The 26,013-nt window shown below is 43.8% G+C and overlaps 1 protein-coding gene across 1 annotated transcript in view; it reads left to right on the top strand.

The window, feature by feature from the left end:
• Positions 1 to 229: 229 nt before the first annotated feature.
• Positions 230 to 26,013, top strand: part of NMNAT2 (nicotinamide nucleotide adenylyltransferase 2) — a 62,783-nt gene continuing 36,999 nt past the window's right edge. Inside the window, exon 1 of the mRNA XM_035123017.3 lies at positions 230 to 366. Coding sequence (XP_034978908.2) covers positions 282 to 366 — 85 coding nt within the window. The 5' untranslated portion in view covers positions 230 to 281. The remainder of the gene's footprint in view (positions 367 to 26,013) is intronic.

Consider the following 26,013-nt stretch of genomic DNA (forward strand, 5'->3'; position numbering starts at 1 on the left):
ATGACCCTCGGGGTCCCTTCCACCTCGATGCTGCTATGAAAAGAAACTAAGTTAAGAGGGCTGCTTCAGGCGGCCGTGCTGCCCCTCCCAGAGCTCTAGCTTCCTCTCGAGAGGCCTGGGCAGGCGAGCAACTCCAGCCTGGCGCGCAATGCGTTAAGCAGAGAGGGGAGGGACGCTGCTTGCGTCTGGGAGCGCGCAGCCTTCCCTCCCTCTGCAGACCCATTGAGACGCACAAGAAAGGAGAGAGACCGAGGCAGCGGGCGAAGGAGCAAGGCAGCACCATGACTGAGACGACCAAGACCCACGTTATCCTCCTGGCCTGCGGCAGCTTCAACCCCATCACAAAAGGGCACATTCAAATGTTTGGTGAGTCCTTCCTCTGTGCGCCCTCGCCAGCGCTCCGAGGTCTGCTTGTTTGCGGGGCTCCTGCCTTTCTTCCCAGTGTGGCGTTGCTTGATTTGCTGGCTCTGGTCCAGGAGTGGGGCCGGAGGGTGCTGGCTGGACCGCTTTCCGGGCTTGGCAGATCTGGAGGAGAAAGGAGGAGAGGTTTTCTTGCTAGGACCAAACTGCTGCAGAGCCGGGCAGGAAGAGGGAGAGACCAGGAGGGCTGTTTTGCGTCGTGTGGCCATCCCAGCCAGGCAGGCACAGGGAGGATCAGCGGCTCTTCTGGACCCAAGGGAGGGGGCGCAGGAAAGCTTGGGGGGGGCTTCTTGGCTTGCGGGTGGGTGCGTGGGAAACAGGATAGGGAGCGTTTAGTAGCGGCGTCAGAGACAATGTGGGGCTATTTAGACCGGGAGTGCCAGAGGTCCCCAAGGAAGGGGCGTGAGAGAGGTGATGTATTGGTTGCTGGGTTCTTCCGGAGGTGGTTTTCTGGGGGTTGGAACAGCCAGGAGCGGAGGTGGGGGGGGGAGAGAGAGAACAGGCTTGGGAGGAGGAGGATGGAGTGTGTGCGGCGGCGCGGGTGGGGGAAGATGAGATGATGGCTGATGGATATGCAGGAGGGTGGATGGATGGATGAATGAATGAATGCGAGGTTTGCCTGGTAGCTAAGGGAGGGCGGTTGGTGTCAGCAAAAGGGAAGGCGTTTGCAGAGCTTGTTGTTTGGGGACGGGGAAGCTCTTCTCCTTGGGGAAATGTCTGCCTAGTCACCTGCCACTGAATCAGTGAATGAAGAGCCCGGGATATGAGATCTCCAGCTTCCTCCTCCTGATCTGGTTACCTCTTTTAGTGGGGTAGCGCCTTTATTAGCCAGAGAATGCCATCCAACACAATCCTACAGAGAGCCAGATTTGCTATGGGATGTATGGGCTGAACCCTGAAAAACCTCCTTGAGTGACAATGTGTGTTTGTAAACATGTACTTGTTGCAGTTTAGAGATATAAGCTTTTCATGCTTAGAGATATCTTTGGCATACCCACAGAACAGCCCCATACTGTGTGAAATGGCCCTGCCCCCCTCTTGTATATGTGCACATTGAATTAATCTTTTGAACAGGGAGCAAACTAGGAGGAGATACGATTAGTTTTTGTTGGGGGAGACTATCTGAAATCTTGGATCACAACCATACTATGCAATTTTAAGAGAATTTAAAGGATGATAATGGTGTGTGTGTGTGTGTGGTGTTGCCTCCCCTCTTTTAAAAAGCATTTGTGTAGATATGGTGTGCTGAATCTAATCAATTCTAGCTATTTTGCATATAGAACCAGGGGCAGTGAGTGTCATCTTGCATGTGTGTCTTTGAGGTCTGTATAAAAGAGGCTTTTTAAAATGGAGTTTGTATGAATGGACAGGAAGGTTAAAAGCTGTTTGCTGTCCATGACTGTAAGTGCTGAAATTACTTCACAGTTGAGAACAGGAAACACCAGCCGTTTTCCCCATCACTAGAAGTCTAGAGAGATTGACCAGCCTTGGAAATACTGAACTATATTGATGATAAGGTTGCTTGGCGCAAGCTAAGCAGCTGACTCATTGAGAAATTAGTGAGGTCAAAGTGGGAATTGCGATAACAACTCATTTCTTAGAAAAAAATGTGTGCCTATAATCACAATACAGTAGAAACACACAGGGTGGTGGTAAAATTCACCCTATTCTCATTTGGTTTGTAAATACAGCTCAAGTCTCAAAAAAGCTGCCTATGCAATGGAAATTCACTAGACTCTTTCAATGCAGCCAGAGGAGAATACTTTCCACCAGTTCACACCAGAAGGAAAAAATGCACAGAATTATAAATAATGTACATGTTGTGCATGTTAAAAATTGATTTGTGCCTGCTCTGAAGACCACTCTGCTCCTTTTGCTCCTTTCTTTTCAAGAGAAGGCCTGGTTATGTGTTTACAACACTGGGATCATTCTGTGATCCACCCCCCCCCCAAAGTCAGTCAGAGTTTTGGCGAAGGTGAGGTCAGGGTTGTATTTAAGACACAGCCCAACATTTAAAGCAGCTTCAAAAAGCTGTTCAGAGATAGGAGGATTTTGGCTTTGTACATCAGCATGTGCTAATACTGTTATGCAGATGACATAAATCTGAATGAATGCAATAATACGTTCCCTGATTGTAAAATGGCGCATAATGAGAACCAGGAAGTCACCCCCCCCCCGCTAGGTGCCTGTTGGCTTACAGATGCTCTTATTTCCATTTAATATGAGCACTCACAAATCTTTTCACATCTGCATAGGTTCCCTTTAAGAGCACATGGTACCGCTGTGAAATGCCAGGATCTGCGTCCCAGGAAGTGAAGGAACTTCCTGTCCACGTAGCCCTTTCATTTCCCATGTGTCAGCAAAGTGGATCAGAGGCCCAAGCCTTCTGGGTGTTGTTGCTCAGTGTGTTGTGCCTCTGATTTTTTCCTCTTCTCATTGGCTAAATATGCTTTACTGTGTTAGGCTACTGTCATAAGACAACTAGTAGCTGCAATTGTGGTATCTTCTCTGGCCTGCTACTCTCAGTAAATCTTCAACGTTTGACGTTTTATTATGTTTTATATTTAGCTGGAAACTGTCTGGAGTGGGTGGGGTATTATTATTATTAACAACAACAACAACAACAACAACAAAATATTTTTATTGCAAGGTTGCATCCATGACAAATGCTTCTCTTGTCCACCTCTAGCTATACTGCTGAATCCCCAAAAAGCATTGGTTCTGATCCCAGAAATGCAGATTTATGCTATTTTTTAAATGCCTTCCAGACATTAAACTAACACAACAAAAATTTTCAGAGGCTGGCCCAACGATTTCTGGAGACCCACCCAAAGCATATTTTGAAGACATAATTATCACCACCAAGGACAAAAATGTGAAAACTTGTCAACAGAGACTATAACCTGCTCAGCTCTACTGCCCAAAGAGTACCAATGCTGGCAGAGTGCCCTGTGCCACGTTCCAGTTTTGAACGTTAACAACTCCTTCCCCTCTTAGTTGGTTCACCCCTTGTCATCTTATTCTGCTATTGCAAGAGAAACTGGAGGTGAATTTAACTTGAAACTAGAAGTACTGCTCTGGCATTGGCCCATTCTGTTTCATTCAGTCCTTATCTGGAAATGGTGAAAAGTCATTTAGATTTTTACAGTCTTGTGGAATCAGTTTGTAGCAGCAGAACAGTCTGATCACATGCTCCAATACTATTACATTAAGAGCTGGTTCATGCATTCATGTTACAACACTTGATTACTATTCAGGGGTCAGGGGTCTCTTTACCTTTAAGGTGCTACTGGAAGGAATTTTTTTATTTTGTTTTGACTACGGCAGACCAACACGGCTACCTACCTGTAACCACAACTTAATAGGATCTATTTCAGAGGAAACCTGTAAACCATTCCACTTTTTCATTTATGCAGATGTATACTCTTTGCTTCTACAATAGAGGTAAAGGTACCCCTGACCATTAAGTCCAGTCGTGGATGACTCTGGGGTTGCAGCGCTCATCTCGCGTTATTGGCCGAGGGAGCGGGCGTACAGCTTCCGGGTCATGTGGCCAGCATGACTAAGCAGCTTCTGGCGAACCAGAGCAGCGCACGAAAACGCTGTTTACCTTCCCGCCAGAGCGGTACCTATTTATCTACTTGCACTTTGACGTGCTTTCGAACTGCTAGGTTGGCAGGAGCAATGGGAGCTCACCGTCGTGGGGATTTGAACCGCCGACCTTCTGATTGGAAAGCCCTAGGCTCTGTGGTTTAGACCACAGCGCCACCTGCGTCCCTTCTACAATGGGGAGCAAGGTATAAATCTGCTTAAATAAATGACTACATGACCAGCAGCTGACTGAATTGACTCCACCAAAAGGCACTGTATTTAGAGGCAATGCCAAGTGAATCAAATGCTCTGTTTGTGGTATTAGATCTATCTATATGGGCTAGTTGTCACTTAATGATACAGTCATCAAGGGATGAACATGGATTCCTGAACTAGCCTTTGATGACTGTGACTGCCAGATGAGTCAGTTTACAATCGATGTGTGTGCTGTTCCCACTGCTGTATCCTGGTGTGATTAAAAGTGATTTTATTTTGTTTTAGATTGAGTGTTGTGGTTGAAACTGGTTTTATTGTATCGTATGGTGTCTGATTGTGAGCTGGCATGAAGACTGGCCTGGGTCAAAAGACAGGAGGGTGTAAATTAAATAACTCAATGGCGAGTCAGCATAGTCTAGCAGTACTGTATAGTCTGGTATTGTGGACTGAAGAAGCACCCTGCAGTCTCAGGCAGATATGGAGACAGGAGGTCCTAGCATAGAACCCAGGATCCTGTCTATGCCAAGCATTGGATGTGGTAGAGCAGATGTGGTAGGGTCCAGCATTTGGGGCCGCTCTCCAACGAAGTCCTTGGTTGTGATTCCAATGGAAGCATGGTGCTGCTGGACATAGTCAAAGTGGTGAAGTGGGATGAGACCAGAGGCACACGCAAGTTGCTTTTCTAACCATTATAGGGGTGAGGGAAAGGAGGAGGAAAACTTTCTGGCAGGCTGCAGCCAGGATCTTATTCTGGCAGGATAGTCAAGGGTGAAATAGGCTGGAGGTCAGGCACAGGATCAGGCAAACAAGGGCCAAGGGTTGGAGGAAGAGGCAAGATCAGAAGATGGGATGGTGGCCATATACTGTAAGAACCAAGGCAGGAACATAGGCAAGGTGGTGAATTTTGATGTACAAGTTGCTTCAAATGAGTACAGGTTGGAACAGAAGTTGTATACAGGAACTGAGGTCCCTATTGGTTCCTCAAGTCACATGATCCTGGCTTGACTGAGGAGCTGCACAGTAAGATTCTTTCAGATCAGGGATACGGTATGTCTGTCCCTCCAGATATTGTTGGACTACAGTTCCCATCGTTGCCCATGGTAGCTGAGGCTGATGGGAATTGCACTGCAGCAGCATCTGTAGGGTGGTAGCTTTTCCACCCCTGTTTTAGAATGACCTTGCTACAGTATCTGTAAAATGGGCTTGCCATTATCAGGTTTAGCCAACTGGCCACATTTTGTGGCAGCTGCTCAGCTTCATGTATTCTCTCTCGTTTGAATACAAAGTGAAAAACAAAACTGAACAAGGGCAGACGGCACTGAGGAAGAAATACCAGTATGGAGCAATGCCACCATAAGCAGTGATCAAGAACTAGTCTTGCCAGGGGGACGCTTTTTTGGGGGGGACACAAAGATCCCTGCCCTGCCTCCCCAGTGGCAAGCTGCCAAGTTCTGTTGGGATAGGAAGCTGCCTTATGCTGGTTGAGTCAGGCCACTGGGTCCAACTACTCAGTATTGTCTATCCTGGCCAGCAGTGGCTCTTTAGGGTTTCAAAGAGGAAATATTTCCAGCCTGGAGATGCTGGGAGTTGGCCATGATGATGGTAAGATCAATTGTCCAGATGCTAACTGGAGTTGGCGGGGAACTTCAATGGCCCCTCTTGCTCCCCCCATCTTTTGGCACTTTATCTTTAAACTGGATTTGGACAGGGCAGGACAGGACTGTCCTCTGTAAAGTTGCACATGCAATCACCCTTACTGAAAATAAAATAGCCATTCTAGCCCTTTCTTCTAGATGACTGCGCAAATGTGTGTGTGTGTGCTCCATCAATGTCTTTCCAGTCTGCTTCCCTACCCCCAAATAGCCAAGCTGAAGACTTCCTTTGTCTTCCTTTTTTGAAAGGCAGATTAAGCCAGCAGCTATCCATCTGAATCTAAAACAGACTGTGCTGTTTACTCTGTACGCCTAGATGAAAGTTGTGTAAGTTCGAAAGCTTGCAGCATTTTTCTTTTTTATATATAATAATTTTTATTGGTTTTACAAATAAGCACAACAATTTAAACACAACAAATACAAACAGAAATAACAAGAAAAAATAACATTACAAAAATAATAATAAAAACACAAAAATTAAAATACCATAATCCTTTTCCATTAACATTGTAAAAGGGGACCTCCTCGAGTTCCCCCTATCTGCGGTTCATTTCTTTTTTATCTTTAGCAATTTCCAATTCATTATTTAAAACTCCTTCCTATTTCCAATCTCTCATACATCAACATATTTAACATAATTCTTATACCCGCAGTTTCTATAAACTTCTAAATCTAATCTCAATATACAATTTTACCATATTTTTTAAAATAAATTTTGAAATCTTTCCACTCTTCTTCTGTCGCTTCTTCTCCCCGTCGCGAATTCTCCTGGTCATCTCAGCCAGTTCCATGTACTCCATCATTTTCATTTGCCAATGAAAGCTTGCAGCGTTTCACATGGCAAGATGGTCCCGTGAAACAGAACATTTTACCTATTTCCTGACCCTACTCTGTCAGCCTAGCACTGGGTAAGAAAATTGCCATACCTTCAAATTAATCATCGTATCTGTCAGCCTAGAGTTTTGTTTATATAATATAATAAATATAAAAAGAAGCTGCATGTATATAATCTGAGATAGCTGCTTTCTGGCAGAGGTGAATGCAGTGTAGACTCTGAGACTCTGTCCTTCACACTAGGCAGGAGTTTCATCCTCTCATAGCACAGAGGTCGCTGCTTCCTCAGCCTTGTTCAGACCGTAGAGCGGATGACATGCAAATAAGAGCACCACAATTATTAAGCCACAAAAAATAAGTAAATTGCTTGCCAGCCTGCCTACCTATGACCAAATAATAGTGCGAGTCTATGCATATTTCCTTGGATGTAAACCCCATTCAAGCTAAACACGTCTTACTCCCAATATATTGGATTGCATATGTAGCGAAATGTAGCCTAAGGGGAAAGAGTTTGTTTCTTTTAATGCGTAGCTATTCGGTTGCCTGGCAACAAAGCTGGCCACAGGAGACCATCAGCCCAGCGGCTATTTACAAGCCTGCATTTAGTTCTTCAAGCCATGGCTGTTCTGTTGATATCTGAATTACCGAGCACTGCAAATGACTGTGGAATTTCACAAGAGCACTCTTCATAAGGCCAGAAACCAGTGCTGGCTTCTGGAGGGTTTTTTTTGGGGGGGGCTGCTCTTGGGAAAGGCACCCTCAGTGGTCCCCTAGTGAGTCTACCCCATTGCTGCCATGGTTGCCAGTTGCTGCTGCTCCTCTACTCCATCTCTCTGTTACCTGCCTTCTTGCCTGGCAGCGGGCACCTCCCTCATTGCTTGCTTGCCCATCACCTCTGGGCCAGAGCAAAAGGCAGGTGACAATGCAGGGTGCCATTGTCTGGGGCTTGTTCTCAGTGGGAATCCTCCTGGGTTGTGGGTCTTTGACACTGACTCTGCCAGAAGCTCAAGTTTGCAAGCAATAAATAAATCTGAACTCTGCAACCTGAAAATCCAAATTATGCAAGTGAGGTAAATAGTGCAAACAGATGAGCTTGCAAACATTACCAAGTGAGCTTTAATTTGGTTTGGGGTGGGGTGTTTTGTCCCTAAAGGAGGAGGGAAATGTAGGGAAATGAGGCATCTCCAATTAACAGAGTTGAGAATAGACGTCTATAAAAACTACAAATCATTATCCCGTCCCCCTCAGTCATTTTGTTTTTCCAAAACTTCAACATTGCAATTGCCGCAGCAAAAAAAGTGATCATATACCCTGTTTCCCCTATTTTAAGACGTAGTCATAAAATAAACCATAGCAGGATTTTTAAGCATCCAAGGAATCTAAACCATACCCCGAAAATAAGGCACAGCCAGCTGCGGCAGGAGGAGGAGAAGAGAAAAATAAGGGTAGTTCAGAGAGCTACCATAAAGTATATGGATGGCAATGTAAATTTAACCTCCATATGCTTTGCTCTTTTTCCAGTGTTTTTTTAAAAATCCACATCCCAAATCTTTATTATCTTTACAAGTGTCAACAAGGGGATTAAACTCTGCCACTAGCTACCGGTATTTCAGAGGATCTTTGAAAAAATGTACATATGGTTAAATATTTATTTAGCAGTCTTTATTGCATTCTGTGAGATATTGTCTCTAACCTTGGCATTCAAAAAGTAATCCCATCTTTGTTTCATTTACATATTCAAAGAAACCAACAGTAATATTTTTTTAAATGGCAATACTGTAAATCTTAAGATTGACAATATTTCCTGATTGGACAGAGTGTTACATGGTTATACCCCACAAGCAAAAACAAAACTTCCTGCACAAAGAAAAGTAGTTCATCATAGAAAAAGCAGTGAAGAATTGTTCTGGTGCTAGTCTTCTTCTTTTGTGTTTTGTTTTTGCTCTGTATGGGAGAGTGTTAAGGCCTGCCAACTGCTCTGTTGTGTATTAAAGTAATAGCACAGCTATAGAGTTTATTGTATTGTATTACAGAGTTTATTTGAATGTACAAGTTCCAGCGGGAACGTCTATCATTCACTGGTTCAGGGTGCAGGATTTGGATCCTCTGCCGGATTGGTTTCTGCGGGAGGGAGTCCGTGCTATTGGTTCCTGCCAAAATGTATCTTTTCCCTGCTAGTCCTCTGTTATTATATAAGCCCCAGTTTTCCTCATTCCTGTGTTCTGGTTCTTACCTGTTCTTTGAAGTAAAGAGATGTTGTACCAGATCCTCGCCTCCAGCTTCTTAACTGCACCGGGCTGAAATCACTGGATACCCACTACACAACACCCTCCCCCCTCCCAATACAGCCTCAAGTGGCACAGTCCAAGAGAAGCTTTATCATGTGATTCTGCTGGAGATTTACACAGCCCATTATTGTGGAACGTAGACAGTATGCTTTCCAGTGGAGGCTGATCAATATTGGCAAATGTGGCATTGCCCCACCAACTTTAGACTGCCATCAGACAGCCCCCAACTGCTTCCCTCCTTACTCACAAAGAAGCGAATGGCTCTGTCTCCCCCTACTGTTGACCTCCCTTCCTGCTGCCCTCCCAGTCCCAGTGGCCACTAACCACTAACTGTAAAATAAAAACAATATTCTTTGCACTCTGCCCTAAAAAAAGAAAACAACATTTCTGTATCAAGAAAAACTTAATTCTTTAACCAGTATAAATTATGCAGAAGTACATTTGCATAATATCTCCTATTTCACATAAATGCATTCTGCAGTGTTTACAAAACTGTCTCATTAATCCTGGGTCTGCTCGTCATTGGAAGGGAGGCACGGGGAGTTTTGCAGCAGCCCTGAAGCTCTCTGTTGCGTGTGGAGACCTTTTAACCACCCCCTGAAATAAATTCAGACAAGACTCAAATTTTAGGTTTGGTTTTTGGCAGAATTTAGGCCACAACCTTAGTGATCAAGTGAGTGGTTGCATAGGCTCTGGTTCGACAAACTCCCTGCACCCTTGCAGGGAGCGCTGACCCTGGGCACCAACCATAGGTCAGCCTCGGGTGAACACCTGGGACAGTGGCAAGCAGGAGCCCTGCTAAGCCTCCACCTAGATGTCCCCTGGACTCAGGCTCCAGGCACAACCCCTCACAGGGAAGACCAACCATGAGTCCGTGGATTCCTTCTTAAAGGAATACCCAACGCATAGGGATGGCTAGGCATCCTGCCACCTCTATCACCTGAACCAGAGCCTATCCGCAACCTTACAAGTTGTGACAATTTGCTACGCAGCAGGTGAAACCCAAGTGGCACCAGCCAATCAGCCAAGTGGGGGAAATTCCTGCCATGCCCCTGTCCCAACGACAGGCGACACACAACGGCATAGTAAGGTCATGTGTGCAAGCCCTAAATATAGGGAGAGGTAGGCGGGTGTTCCGATGCACAGAGCCCAAAAGAGGAAGCTCAGGGACATGATTGCTTTGACTGGTGTCCCTCGGGCCCAATTGCACCCAGGATCGAGGGCCCTCAGTAGGGTGTTGTGGCTATCCAAACATTCCCACCCACAACACAGGGTCTGGTTGCCAGGTCGCACCGCAACACTTGCCCTCTTGTTAGGGAGGACCCGATTTCCCAGCCAGGCATGATCTTACTCAGTTATCCCACCAACTTTCAATAAACATGGCCAGATCATGTGATTTCCTGCATCTCTTGGTAACTACAGGGGTGAATAACTTGCAATGCAGTCCTCAGTGTGTTTGAATTCAATAGGACTTACTCCCAGGTAAGTATTTATAGGACTGAGCCTTGCTTGCTCTCTCTCTCTCTCTCTCTCTCTCTCTCTCTCTCTCTCTCTCTCTCTCTCTCTCTCTCTCTCTCTCTCTAAAAATGGAAAGCTTTGGTTCTCAGGAATCTTAGTCGTACTTACTCTTGTGCTTGTGTAGTATCTCAGAAACCCAGGCCTAGTTAAGAGGGTGTGTTCCAGTGGCAACCTCAGTTGTAGAGGGAATTTTCAGCAGAGATCATTTGCATGACAGGCTTCCTTTGCTGAACACCCCCTTTCTTACCTCACTGCTAAAGGTGTCCAAGCCCAGTCCTCTGTTGCATCAGACCTCCCTAACTGCAGCTGAAGGATGGATAATGCAGGAAAATCCTGCAAAGATGTGTGGTTACTCTTTCTCTGGAGAATTATGCTTCATTCTGAAATGGTTCAACATCTTAAGCAGGCTAATACTGTTTCTGACTGAAGCTCTGCTAGTACAAATACATGCAAAGTCTTCTTTACGAGCTGCACTTTTTATCATTACCTTTTCCCATTAGAAGAAATTCAGTTTTTAATTACAAGCTTCTATAGATTATCAGAGCCTGTAATTCTTAAAATCTCCATCTCCATTATTCTTGGCAAAAACAACGATCAGGCCCAGACAAAGGCTAAACCCACCTGGCAAGTGAACGAATTGCTGGCAGGTTTTAATTGTAGCATCCAAAGCAAATAGGTCATGTGAATTTTGGTCACTGATCAATAGAAGAGCGAGAAAATACCCCCGGGGCATTATCCCTGCCCCTACATGGGAGCAGTTCTTGAGGAAGTGCTTCTCACAGGTGGATGCCCCATCTCCCTGCTTGGAGCACCTGTTTAGACATCTATCCATTTGGCCTCCTACCGACCCGGGGTTAATAAATGATTTGATATCCCAACTGAAAGTGGATAAGGCTGCTGGGCCAGATTTGGTCCCAGCAGAGGCCATTAAGACAAATTCAGAGTGATGGGCTGGAATCCTGGCCAAAGTTTTCGATGCAATAAACACCACAGGACTTATTCCCAAGTCGTGGAAGGAGGCCATTATCATCCCAATTCATAAAAAAGGATCCACCGCAACATCAGCCTACTTTCAATCCTTGGGAAAATATATGCCCGCTTCCTGCTGTCCAAATTGTCCCAGTGGTCGGATGAGTCCAATTTAATCAGCCGTGAACAAGCAGGTTTTAGATCTAACCGCTCCACAACGGACCACACTACAATACTTTACCACCTTGCTCTGAAATACTCTACCCCTAGTCGGGGCCAACTATGTGCTGCCTTTATCGACTTGAGGGCAGCTTTTGACAGCATCCCCAGAAACATCTTATGGGAGAAACTCGTGGCTTGGGGCATTGATAGAAGACTCTTATGGCTTATGATCCAACTGCATGAGGGTTCAGTTGCCAGAGTAAGACTCCAACTGGCGAACTCACGAATTCGGTGCCTATAAAAAAGGGTGTCCGTCAAGGCTGTATATTAGGTCCCTATCTCTTTAATTTGTTTATAAGTGATATGAGAAAACCTCTAATCGAATTACTGGCTAATATTCATGCCCCCTGCCTTGCGGATTATCGCTGCCCACTGCTTTTGTATGCGGACAATGCAGTAATCCTCTCCTATTCGCAAGTCGGTCTAAACAGAGCACTGAGGATTTTTGTTTCTTATTGTCAGTCCAATCAGTTAGCCATTAACCAAAGCAAGGTTCAATACCTTCCCCTCCAATGTCCTGCTCAATAGATTCTCTAAGGGCCGAGTCTCAGTCCTATGTTCCTCCAGCACATAGTCTTTACTTGCCCCCTGTATAGTGCTGTCAGGAGAAATCTACTGAGTCCATTAATCCAAAAATTATCTGGACTTCCAGTAGAGACTCACCTTGCCCTAATACTGCAAGACACTGATTCTTTTGTAACCTTGCAAGTGGCAAGATTTTTAAATGCTGTTCTGTCCGAAATGGACTGTTATATAAATCCTGAAACCTTTTATCACATGGCTTCTTTTATTCTTATATTACCTGAAGTACTATATTTTTAACCTTATATTTAATTGTATTGATTGTATCTCATTTTTATTGATTATAAAGCAAGCACGTCTTGTTGTATTTATTTATGTTATGCTGTATGAGCTTATAGCTGCAATAAATTTGATCTGATCTGAAACAGCGATCAGCCAAACCATGGTTTACCAGGGTGACTCAAATATGCTTGCACACTCTCTGTTCCTCTCTGGTCTTTTCAGCTTAGAGTGGTGTAGCAGCTAAGCAAAGGTTTGCTTTAGTGTTATCTGAATCCTGGTTTATGGTTAAGGTCTCATCTTGGGTCTCTCTCAGAGCATTTCTTCCTTTGCGCATCACCAGGATTTTCAAGCAGAATACTGCAAAAGGAAAATCTGGACACAGAAAGAGATGGGTACTCTGCTAGGATTTCTTTTTCTTTTCTAATTTAAAAAGCAGCAAAGTTGCTGATATAATTTCAAAACCAAGAGATTGCCTGCGATGCAAGCCAGAGCCTCTTGGGGGACAAGACACAATAATTCTGCCCTCTTTCAGTTGCCCACATGGGCTTTTTATGTTAAGCAGAAATGGCTGCCAGAAGGGTGGTAAGATGAATGCCGTGTGTGTGTTTTGCATTTACTTTTATGCTCAAGAAAAATCTAACACGTTTCCAAAATGAAAACCCGCTTGGATTTGCATAAGCCCTTTTCCATAGGAGTCAAAGTTATTTTGTCACTGATTTGCCTCCTTTAATGGAGAAAATCTTGTAAATCACATAGAACGTATAGTGCCTAGAGAGACCATTGGTTGATCTAAACCAGGATTTCAGACAAGGGTCCCTCCCAGCCTTACTGGGGGATGCTGGGAATTGTGCCTGGGACCTTCTGCATGCAAAATTCAGGTTGCACAATTAATAGTTGATTGCGAGGTCTTGCGCAACAAACTCACTTCCCCAAAAGATCAGGCTTCCTGCAATGAAGAAAGTGAAGGAGAAATGTGTTGGAACATGTGAGACACCACTTGTTTTGACAAAAAATTCATCTAGCCTCTCTGCAAACAAATTGGAAAGAATGCTGATTCAATAGCCAATTGTCTTAACCTCCCTGCAAACAAATGAATGTTCAATAAATGGGTCACCTGGAAACACCACAGTTCTCTGCTACCAAAATAATTTATCCCATGACTTCCTTCTTTATATGCCTACAATATCTTCATGTTTGCTTATATAGCAAGCACAAAATCCTTCTTTCCTTTCAAAGCTCCCCTCTCCATGGCCTTGCCTCCTTTATCTCTCTGCGATCATATCCTGCTCTATTTTGGCCCATGACATTTATTTCTCCGAGCCTTGATCAACCCAATCATCCAGAGGTTTCCTTCTCCCTTGCTCCTCTTTCTGCTTGGAATCCCCCCCACCCTGGAACACCTCTGTGAGATCACAATTCTCTTTCTCTCCTTCCAGTTAAGGATGGACAAATCAGTCGGTTTCTCCTCCTCACTTTTCCAATCTTATTATTTTGAAGTCCTCATATTGTATGCATTTAGCATGAAATAGAGCACTGGATAGTTATAGGTTTAGTGCCTTTAATACAAAATTTGGAAGCTGGTTGCAAAAATGCTACCTCTGTGGATATACCACGGTAAGTCCATGTTACAGATAAATGAAGTGCTTTCCCCACACCAATTGATTTGTTCCCTGCTTCCAAAATCTCTTGCAGAAGCCATGCCACTCCAGGGTCAAATAAATAAATCTACTCTCAATATGTTAGAAGCAATCAGCAGCTAACATCTGGTGCTTATAAGGATTTTATTAGTCAGTCACAGGGAGACTGGGCCAGGGTTAGGTTTTGACCTCTCATGTGCTGTGCCATGTGGCTTGAGTAGTGAATCAAAATCAAAACTACCATCCCTGCTAAAGCTATATCTAGGTCTTTCCAATTCATCAAGTGTAACACATGGCCAACTCAACTGTTATCTTATTTTGGGAGTATTTTTAATACAAAAATAAATGCAAAAGCAAACAGAAAGAAGCACTTTACATTTCAAAAATTGCAAAAAGCCTCTGCAGTTACATGATTGTGTGATGATTTTGAGGTTACAACCCAAAACCTTTTCATGGATATCATATCAATGGTGAACTATTGATCCAGATGCACATGGCGTTGAGTTCATATACCTTTAATAGTTATTGAGCACAGGGAATTTCAGCAAGTGCAATTTGTCCTGCAGGGGTGGGGTGGGGACTGAATTTGCTGAAATTCCCTTTTTGTGGAATAAATACTCTTGAAGTTCCTTGGCTGGAAGCTGTTGCTCTTAAACCGGCTTGGAAACTGGTTTGAATGTGTAGTGTGGAGATGTTCTCATATGAAGAAGGCACCTGCTCAGAGAAGCGGTGGTCCAGCTTAGTGTTTGCATCCTTACTGCAAGCTGCCAGACTCTGAAGACTTCACTCAGAACTGAGGGGTGATGACTTGGGGTTCACACCTGAAGGAATGAGGGAGAGGTCCTACTGAGGATCACCCCCAAACACTAAAATTGAGGTGGGAAAATATTTTCATCCCAAAGGCCACATTTCTTTCTGGACAACCTTCCAGATGCCACATGTTTATAATAAGTGGGGCCACGGCCAAAGGGGGGTGGGGGTGGAGCAATGGGTGTAAATGTGTACAACAGAGTAGTTTTTACACACACACACAGCTCTCTCTCTCTCCCATCCAGTCAAAGAAAAGGCATCATCAGAGTTTAAGGACATGTTCCAGGTAGGCAAAAACACTTGGGGCCTGTAGCAGGATCAGTGAGGGGTTGCCTGGGGTTCCCCACCCCTGTCCTAAAGCCAATGAGATAGATGAGGAAGGATAGTTTGCTTGGCAATTGGGTGGTTGGGTGTAGTATGGAACAAAGATGCCCAGTTGCAAAAGAGGGCATGACTTCTGCACTTATCATGGTTGTGTGGAATTTGATCATGTGTCAAAGTGCACTTAAATTCCCTCTTCTACACAATTGCTAGAGGTGCAGAAGCCATTTCCTCTTTTGCATTTGGCCGCCCTGGCTGGAGCACTTGGGTACTTCTCCAAAGCCCCCCAAATGTATAAGGACAATCATTGTGTCATGTCTGTTTGACATAATTTGAAGGGCAGCCATTTGGGGGGTGTTTCCCCCCATTGCTTTCCCGAAAATGTTAAGGTCTTTATTACCCTAAGAAGCTGCACAAATAAATTCATCATAGCATAATGTGCTCAGAAGCACATGACAGGCCAATATTATATATGGACTGTAATAGCGGGAAATAATTCTTCAGCGCAATTAATTTTGACATGAAAATTATTACCTGTCGTGGTTTGCAGGACATCATTTAATCAGGGCATCCCTGAGCAAGATTAATTGGACGACTGAGGGCAGGATTCGGCAGTGCAGCAAGTTTTTAGCCATTACTCCTGTGGGAACAGGATCTGGCTCCTTAAATATTTTCACCAGCAATGTATTATTGGTGTGAAATGAAAGGTTTTCCACTGTGCTCTCTAATCTGTAAATCAGATTGCACGACAGAGCTTGGCGCATCCCATCTCTTCTGCCTATATAAATGCCACTTCCCAGTATTCCATCCAACTCTTCCAATCTTCCATTACATTTTAGTGTGTCCAAGGCTTAGATCTCATTCAGGTGGGGAATCTGTGACTACAGATGACCCACGTGATGGAATGCTCCTCTACGTCTCGTCTGGCGGAATTCCTGTAACTTTCCAAAGAACAAATGTTCCAGAGCGGAGTGGTGTTGGTGTTGCCCTGCTTTTGTACAAGAGCTCCTCTCCAGATGGCAATAATGTGATACCATTGGGGAATCACCACACAATAACTAACAGTGGAATGATGTGTGGACAGCCCAGTATAAATCCACAACAAATGCACTATTCTTGTGCCAAGGGTATGTTGCAGAATGCACGTGCACATGCAAAACAAACAAACAAACAAACAAACAAACAAACAAACAAACAAACAAACCCCTGTCTGGAGTAGAGATGTGAAGGCCCAGGACAAAACCGGAAAAATTTGGGGAAAAACCTGCTTTTTCCCCTCAAGCCTTTTTTGTCCCCCCCCCGAATTTGCAGTTTTTGTGAGAGGAAAAGGAATTATAAATTTTGTTATAACAACACCTCAACCATTTTTTTTTACAAAAGCATTGAAACAGGAGAGAATAGATATACTGCAGAGTATATCAGCTGTAAAATATGTGAAGTCCTACAGAAAATTGCCAGCAATATGAAAGCAGCATGGAAGATCATAATGGATTAAGTATCCACATATTACTGCAATAGGATGTGCATCTCATGGGCTAAACTTGCTTCTTAATGATATTATGAAACTGGAAACCCTTCAAAGGATCTATAGACAAGCAAAAGAAGTTATAAAACATGTAAAAGACACTCATGTTGTAGCTGCAGTTTTTAAGAAGAAGCAAGTAGGGAAAAAATGCAAAGAATAAAATAGTGACACTGAAGCTCTGTAGTAAAACTCAGTGGGCTGGAGTGGTGATCTCCTTTGAAAGTTTACTAAAAAACAAAGAAGCTCTTCAAGAAACAATAATAGCTGAAGATCTTAAAGTACCCAGGAGTGTAAGAAACACTGTTCTTGATCAGGAAGTCTTCTGGGTTCAGCTGCAAAATTCCCTGAAGATGCTTAAGCCAATTGCTGCAGCAATCACTGCATCTGAATCACTTTTGTCAGAAATTCCTTATCTAATGACAAAGATAAAAACAACTGTTTTTGAACATCTCAGTATATCTCCACTTACAACTATAGAAGAAAGTAAAGTGAAAGATTTTATTTAAAAAGGGGAATAATTTTGTTGCCATCCAATTGACGCTGCTGCAATTCTGCTGGATCCAAGATTCAAAGGTGACAATATAAGTGATGATAGCACTGTTACTGCATTTGACTGGATTACAAAACAAGCATCACATTTAGGACTTGATGTTGGGAAGGTACTTTCAAATGTTGCAGAATATAGAACATCTTCAGGGATTTGGTCCAGGAATGCAATCTGGGATTCTGCCAAACATATTCCTCCTGCAACATGGTGGCAAGGTCTTTCTACAACACAGCCTCTGACTCCTCTTGCTTCTCGCCTTCTTCAGATTCCTCCATCTTCTGCAGCATGTGAAAGAATCTGGTCTATGTTTGGAAACACTCACACTAAATCAAGAAATAAACTGACACGTGAAAGGGAAGAGAAGCTTGTTTCAATCCGAGCAAACCTTGGATTGCTCCGAGTAGATGTAGAAGCAGAGACTGAAACTGATACTGATCATTACAGCTCAGAAAATGATTCTGATTAAATTTCATGCCCATTCATTGAAACTTAGTCCCACTTCCTTCTTCAGTTCTTTTTATGAGAATGGTTTTTTAAATACTGTGGGGAGGAAATATGAATAATTGTTACTTCTGGATTTTTAAAAATTGTTTTGTGGAGTTTTTTTTTGTTCCACATAAACTAGTAAACAGTTCAGGAGATTGTCGCTCCATTTGTTACAAATACAAATAAATATTATTTTAAAAGTAAATTCTGTTTGTAATAATTGTTTGGTTACACTATATTTTTAATATGCTAGTTGTGACAATTTTATGCCCTTTAAAATTGTCCATAGTTATATTTTATGTTTTTAAAGTAACAGAATGACTTTCAATCTGGAAAAGAAAAAAGAAGAAGTGCTAATATAGCATTTCCCCCCGCCCCATTATTCCGAAAATTTCTGTTTTTCATTCCTTTAAACAGAGCTTGTGAAGAGGAGCTTCACAGTGAAATACACCCCCAGGGGTTATATATAACTGTCTGTCCTGCTTTACTGACTGTACTAGCACCCAAAATCCACTGCCTGAGGCAACATTGCCTCATGTTAGGGTCCACCTCATATATTTCTTCAACTTTTGCCCCTAAATGATGTGAGTTGACACTATAGAAAAATTGCACGCAATCCTATGAACTCATTGGGAAGCAGTGTGATAATTTAAAACTTTCCTCTTCTAAGCTCCTACCCAAGGCTGTAATTTAACTGGAAAGCAGGGCTGATTTGATAAACTGAGATCAAAATCTGCATCCGTGATGGAGAGAATCAAAGCCCCTGAGGCAAATTTCAAGTTTGGGTCCCCTCCATTAAATATTTCCTAAAGAGAAAGCATGAAAACCATTTAACTTATACGTTGGGACAAGTGCGGCTTTAATTAGAAGCTGGGAAAGTTGCGGAAGAGAGCAGTTTTGCTAACTGGGAAAAAAGAAATTTAAACATTGTTTTCACAGTGGTTGTGTGGCTAGATTCTCTAATTCAGGGGTCGGCAATGTTTACCTCACCTGGGCCAGTTCACTCCAGTGGAGATCCCTCCATGAGTAGGATTGCGTGTGCGCGTCCGCGATTTCCAGTGTCTGCGTCTGCACAGACGCGGTTTCCGGCGCCACAGAAGCGTTTAGCGCAGCGCACAGGGACTTGCCAAGCAGGTGGCTCGGTTTGGGGGCAGCTTGTGGGCCGGTTAAACGATCCCCATGAGCCACTTGTGGCCCATGGGCCTTAGGTTGCCGACCCCTGCTCTAATTAAAGGACATTGAAAAATCTCAAAAGGAGCAGTGAAGTCCATTTGGTTCGGAATGATTCCTAATCATTTGAACATCGAACTTGCTACTAAGAAGTAAAGAGCATAATCGCCTCATCAGTGCCAAGATCAGATCTTACCAGGAGGACATACAGCTCAGTGGCCAGAAGGCAGATCAAGTCAGAACACAATTAAAGCCTGCCTTATAGAACAGAGTGGGCTGTGTTTCAGCATTGCTAATCCCACTGAAACCCCATTAAGAGAACATAAAATATTGAACGATATGAGATTGGCTTGGAGCCATGGTTCTGAAATGGTGCAGCAGGCCTCCTCAAGAGGCACAAGCAGTTTTAAGACGGGGTGTGTGTGCTTGTCTTTACCCTCAGTAGTAGCACAAGGCCAGTTTATGTGTTCAGGTATATCACATGCTACAAGTATGTAAAACTCCCCTATTCAACAGTATACCTGGGGGAATGGCATGTTTAAGTGACACACGGCTTGTGAGAAAATTTCCCTGCCTATGGCAGGGGTGGACTTTGGGCTTTCAGATTTCAGCAGCACTCTGTGTGAGGCCAACATTTGGTGTCCCCTCATTTCTTGCTGCCTGTTCTGCTGAATTCACTGTGGGCAGATCAACACTCATGGTTTTTAGAGGTTAAGGAAGCGTTAAAGAATGGTTAGGGAATGGTTTTGATAACGTAGATGGCCACATGACATCCTACTTTTTCCGTTCACAATGTGTTATTACCTTGTCTTTTTATTGCTTAATTTTTAATTGTTCTATGCTGATATATTGGTGGAACACTGCTCATATGACCCTATGTGGTGTTTTACCATTTTCTTCCTGCATTCTAACACCGACTCTCCTCCAGTGGTATTCAAGAGGCAGATAGCAAAGGACACAGAGGGAGGAAGCATTAAAATGTGACACCAGAGGGCAGAGCAGAGCAACCAGCAACCCGTAGCAGGGAAAGAATCCTGTCCTGTTTTGGAAAATGGGGTGGCCAGGTATTACTTACATTTGACAAAAAAGACCAAAATAAAAAAACTGTTTTTCTTTTAATTAACAAGAATGCCCTGTGACACTTTCGAATGACCTATCTAATATTGTTCTAATAGGGGACAATAACGTTAAATAGGTCAGTGTGGATCCAACCTATGCCATAGTTGCAGTGCCCTAGGCCCGGTGCCCACATTGTTGTGGAACCGGTTGCGCTGCCCTACATCTGCCTCTGCATTTGGCACCAGACTCAAATGTTGGTATATGAGCCCCTGGAGCTTGGTCAATAGTGGTCAGGGATGATGGGAGTTGTAGTCCAGAAATATCTGGAGGGCTGCAGATTCCCATACAAGCTGTAGCTTGTCTTCAGCTCTGGGTTTCATGAGCCATGCATGGAGAATCCTCTCTTCTCGCTTTGTAAATCAAGCCCGCTGCTCAGTAGACATGGGGGGGAGGCTGGCAGAGGGGGCTATAAAGGAAAACCAAGGAGGAGGTGGAATTGAATTGAGTGACCAGAAACCTGAACAGGGACATTTGTCATATTTTGTTGCAAGTTTCTATTGTAATAACCATAGTTCAGCGTCTTCCTGATACATAATCATGTGTTTGATCTGCCCTCTCATTTCCAGTCTGAAACAGTCCAGTCCCCCAGGAAGTCTGTCCTCCTCTGAGCCGTCTGTATGGGCATATCAGGTCTAAGGCGAGAACAAAAACCTGAGGGGAGGAAGCAGCCGACCCTTTTTCAGTCTCTGTGTTGGGGAGCACTTGAGCCTTCCACCATGTTGAGTTGATTGGGAATGCTGGGAGCAGCCTGGAGTACAAGCTACAGACAAAAAAAATTGAGTGGGGAATTATATGGGGAGAGGAGGAAAACCAGGATTATTTAAATACCTCCAAGTCAAATGTTTGTCTGAAGCACTGTCCCTTTTCTCAAAAGAACAGTAGCAAAAAAACCCTGCTTTATTATTTGTTTGTTAAATGCATGTCCTGTTTTCCCACCAAGATGGCTAGCAATACAACTACAATAAAACAGCACTTTAAAAAAAAGATAGTTAGATAATGCATCAATCAAAACAAGCAGTTGAAACCAAATTTCTTTTGTCCTGCTTTTTCTATATTGTATTTATTTTTAATGATAGCTGCTTCTTTTTAAAAGAGAAACTTCAACATATTTACAGCATGCTGTGTGTGGTTAAGCCAGGGGTCCCCAAACTAAGGCCCAGGGGCCGGATGTGGCCCAATCACCTTCTAAATCCGGCCTGTGGACGGTCCGGCAATCAGCATGTTTTTACATGAGTAGAATGTGTCCTTTTATTTAAAATGCATCTCTGGGTTATTTTGGGGGCATAGGAATTCGTTCATATTTTTTTTCAAAATATAGTCCGGCCCCCCACAAGGTCTGAGGGACAGTGGACCAGCCCCCTGCTGAAAAAGTTTTCTGACCCCTGTGTGCTTGGGTTGAAAGGTCCACTGCCCTCCCTAACCTTCACTGGCGGTGAGGCATGAGAGTTGCTGAGAAGCGGCCTGCCACTGCAGATGGCATCAGCAGCTAGCCTTTTCCAGAGAGACAGGCGGGCATTTCTCTGACAACTCAGCTGACTCACTGCTGTCACCCTAAAGCTATCAGACAGCAGGAAATTCCAGCGTTATAACCCAGAACAAGGAACCTCAGGTCTGTTCTGACAGCTTAGCAATTAAGTGTCTTCAAAGTAGGCTTTGCCTCTGGCTGCCAGGGCAGCTACTTCACATTCGTAGTGGCTAAAATTCTAAAATCTGATTATTTGTCAATCTATTAAATTGCCCTTGTCTCTACTTTCTGCTGTGCTGGGACTTCCAGAGCTGGGACCAAAACCACTGTACCTGCCCAGGGGAATTTTTTAGCTGCTTTTCTCCTTTCCCCTTAATACTGACATTTGCATGTGGTCATACTCTTTCTTTAGGATGTGTTGTGAACTTAGCTATTTTGAGTCTTTTTGGATTGAGAGCCTATTTTGGGGGGCATTTAGAATGTAACTGGAATCTGGATTTGTATACCGTATTTGGAAGGTGCTGGATTCAGAAACAGTGAGGAATTAATATTGATTTCGGTGAGTAACACTTAGTTGCGTCGTTATGATAGCACCCCACGGTTGTCTTAGAAACAAGGCAAGAGTGAATTCTAAAATGATCTATTGTGCACCTAATTTAGGCTCCTGTGGACTAATTCTCCTGATTCAAGCTTGCATTCCACATTGCAATCAAAGGCTTAAATTATGCACATGAACAGTTGGAAAGACAATTTTAGAGAAGGGGAACATATTGAGAAGAGTAAGGATGCGCTATTCAAAACACATAGAATTTTTAGCAGAAAGAAGAAATAAATAAAATGGTGGGATGAAGTGAGATTTATTGTGTGCTGGGGGGATTTTAGAAGCCAGCGTATCAATGGGAAATTACTATGTTTAGTGGCACACAAAAAAACCTAAATGCAGAAACCTGTAAAGTGTGATTCTAACTCAAATTAAGTCTAGGGCCATGATCCACATCTTCTTGGGAGTTCCAGCAAATTCAGTAGGGCTTACTTTCAAGTAAGAATTGAGCTGTAAAAGTAAAGGGTAAAGGGACCCCTGACCATTAGGTCCAGTCATGACCGACTCTGGAGTTGCGGCTCTCATCTCACGTTATTGGCCGAGGGAGCCGGCGTACAGAAAGGTCATGTGGCCACCATGACAAAGCCGCTTCTGGCGAACCAGAGCAGCACACAAAAACATTGTTTACCTTCCCGCCGGAGCAGTACCTATTTATATACTTGCACTTTGATGTGCTTTCGAACTGCTAGGTTGGCAGGAGCTGGGACCGATCAACGGGAGCTCACCCCGTTGCGGGGATTTGAACCGCCAACCTTCTGATCGGCAAGCCCTAGGCTCAGTGGTTTACCCACAGCACCACATGTATTTAAATGCTCCAGTTGAGGCCTACTTCACATGTGTACACACACACACGTGCCAGATGAAAGTGTACAGTTTCCTGAATTGTACCCATTCAGACATCAGGTAGGAGAAATCATATGACTAAATGCTTCATCAGGAGAAATACTCCCTGCACTTATAAAGTTGGCATATTGGAGATATAAACCAAATCCTTTTCCTGGCATGTTGTTTGCATACCCTTTGAGTATACAGTTGAACATGCCACCTCTCTCTTATAGCCCAAAATGGTATTGTCCAGACACAATTTTACCATTTGTTCTGCTACGGTATTTATGTGAACTCTGACCTCAGTAATTCATATTTATAGATTAACAGATGGGAAACCACAGCATGTGAGATTGACCCCATCAATATCCTTTGTGACACAGATGTGCACATGCCTAGTGCTGCATTGCTTTCCAGCTTTGGGTAGCATGGTGGCCGAATGACAAAGAGGGGAGCGTTTCTGCACAAGTGCACAAGAGCTGCACAGGAGTAGAGATTACAGCTGGTGCAGTTTGCATCAAAAGCTATACTGACGCAGATTTCTGCAGGCTTTACCTGACTTCTGCAATGCAGGGTAAGGACTTTTTTGGGACAAGAGGCAATTTATTGCCAGGGAACAGGTTTTTTTTGGTTTGGTGACTTTGCCAGGGTGTGAATGAATCCCATCCAAAGAAAGCATCATCTAGAAGCGCCTTCTCTCTCTAGGAAGGTTTGTGATACAAAGTCTAAACTGTGTATAATGTTTCAAATGTTTGAAACACGCTAAGTAAAAACAACAAGGGTTTCAGGAGAGCAGAGGTTTTCCAATCCGAGATACTCCAGAGGGACATGCAGCTAACATGGGGCACTGATGAAGTCTGTGGTCTCAACATAATTGTGTGTGCACTGAAAGTGTGGTCTATAACACACCTAACACTCCCCACAAAGGAGATCAGTAATGATGAGTGAATAGGGATGGGGAAAGTCTATGAACTTATTGACTCTTATTTTTTTCAGTCATAATTTCACCTCTCCCATTTTTACATCAATTTGCATGTTTTTAAAGTTCTTATGACTTCCACCAGCATTTGCACATAAATTTCTCACAATGCATTTTGCAAAGCATATTCCCAATATATGCTATAGACCAGTGATGGGCAACCTTTTGAGCTTGGTGTGTCAAAATTCACCAACAAACCGAGCATAACTCGGCTGGTGTGTCACTTCAAGAAAAAAACCATAATTTTGCGATATTTATAGTTTAAATAACAAAAATGTATAATTGTAATATATAACTGTATTTAATAAACCAAAAATTAATTATTTAACCAAACCAAACCAAACCAAACCAAAAACCCCTTATTTATCACAAAGTGCCCAGAGTTGTTGAGCTTTTTGGGGGGAGCTGCTAACTAAAGATTTGGAGGTTTTTTGGGGGGTTGCAAAAGTTGCTTTGCTTTTTTGGGGGGGATGCCCCAAAGCTGCTGCGCTTTTTTGGGGGGAAAGAGAACAGAAGTAAATGATGAATAATACCTTTGCTGGAACTAACATGCAGCACTGACATAGTCTGCCAAAGTGCCAGAAAAAGCAGCACAGAAAGGGTTAAAAAACCAATCTCTGGCTACCAGCTGAGACAAGCTCTAGCAGAGAAGAACAAATGGGGGGGGGAACCAACAACAACAGCGGCGAATGGGCCGATTGAGTGCGTGCCAGCAGTGAGGGCTCTGCGTGTCACATCAGACACGCGTGTCATAGGTTTGCCATCACTGCTATAGACTATGATTCTAATAGGGACATGGGTGGCGTTGTGGGTTAAACCACAGAGCCTAGGGCTTGCTGATCAGAAGGTCGGCGGTTCGAATCCCCGCAACGGGGTGAGCTCCCGTTGATCGGTCCCAGCTCCTGCCCACCTCGCAGTTCAAAAGCACGTCAAAGTGCAAGTAGATAAATAGGTACCACTACAGCAGGAAGGTAAACGGCGTTTCCGTGTGCTGCTCTGGTTCGCCAGAAGCGGCTTTGTCATGGTGGCCACATGACCTGGAAGCTGTACGCTGGCTCCCTCGGCCAATAATGCGAGATGAGCGCGCAACCCCAGAGTTGGTCACAACTGGACCTAATGGTCAGGGGTCCCTTTATGATTCTAATATAACACGTTTGTATTTTATTTTCACTAACATATGCATTTCTATGCACATTTTGGTACATATTTTTTGTACACGTTTGGAGTAGTGTGAACTTCAAAGGCTGTCTCTGTTCTGTTCGCATATTGTATTGGAAAGTGCAAACTGTTGCACACCATCCCAGTCTCTGAGTGGTGTGAGATTCCAGGGGTTCCAGGCACTCAGCCAGGATCCATGTTTCCTTTTGGAAACAAGGCACAACAGAGACTGTGGTGTATTTAGGATAGATATTTACACATATATACAACCTGAGCCTACGATGGAGGGCTTCACAGCATGAACACAGTATAAACAAGAGGGTCTTGTTTCTCCCATAGCTGCAGCCTTGGATTCAAACAAACATTCAGACATGGTGCTCTGCATCTCTGGCTTTTTAGCTTGCTGTCTTTCTTCTCAGTGACATCACACACCCGTACTCATAAACTCTGGCTTATCTGTTGTGGGACGGAGTCCTACCCATTTGCTGTCTTGTAGCAAGTCCTTTGTTCTTTTAATGGCCCATTGCCCAGGGCTTATCACCTCAAGAGCAAGCTAGCCTGACTTAATTTAGCTTTTAACACTTGCTAGATCCAGGGATTAGAATAGTCCAGCACCTATCTCAACACCCAAGGCTTGAATAAATTCCAACACTTGCTGAATCTGGGGGTTATAGGAGTCTGCTACCCACAAATTCCTAACAATGCTAACTTTCTCCACTATTCCAAACTGCAGGCCACTCTAGAAGCTCCCGTTGGGTTAGGAAATCACAGAGCTGCAGTCTGCTTAAGATGGTTGGGCATTGTATCTCTTTCATGTTGATCTAGAATAGATAGTGAGCCACGAGAAAGGGGTCCT

Source organism: Zootoca vivipara, chromosome 7 (genome assembly GCF_965207765.1).
Source record: "Zootoca vivipara chromosome 7, rZooViv2.hap1.1, whole genome shotgun sequence".
Classification (NCBI taxonomy): Eukaryota; Metazoa; Chordata; class Lepidosauria; order Squamata; family Lacertidae; genus Zootoca; species Zootoca vivipara.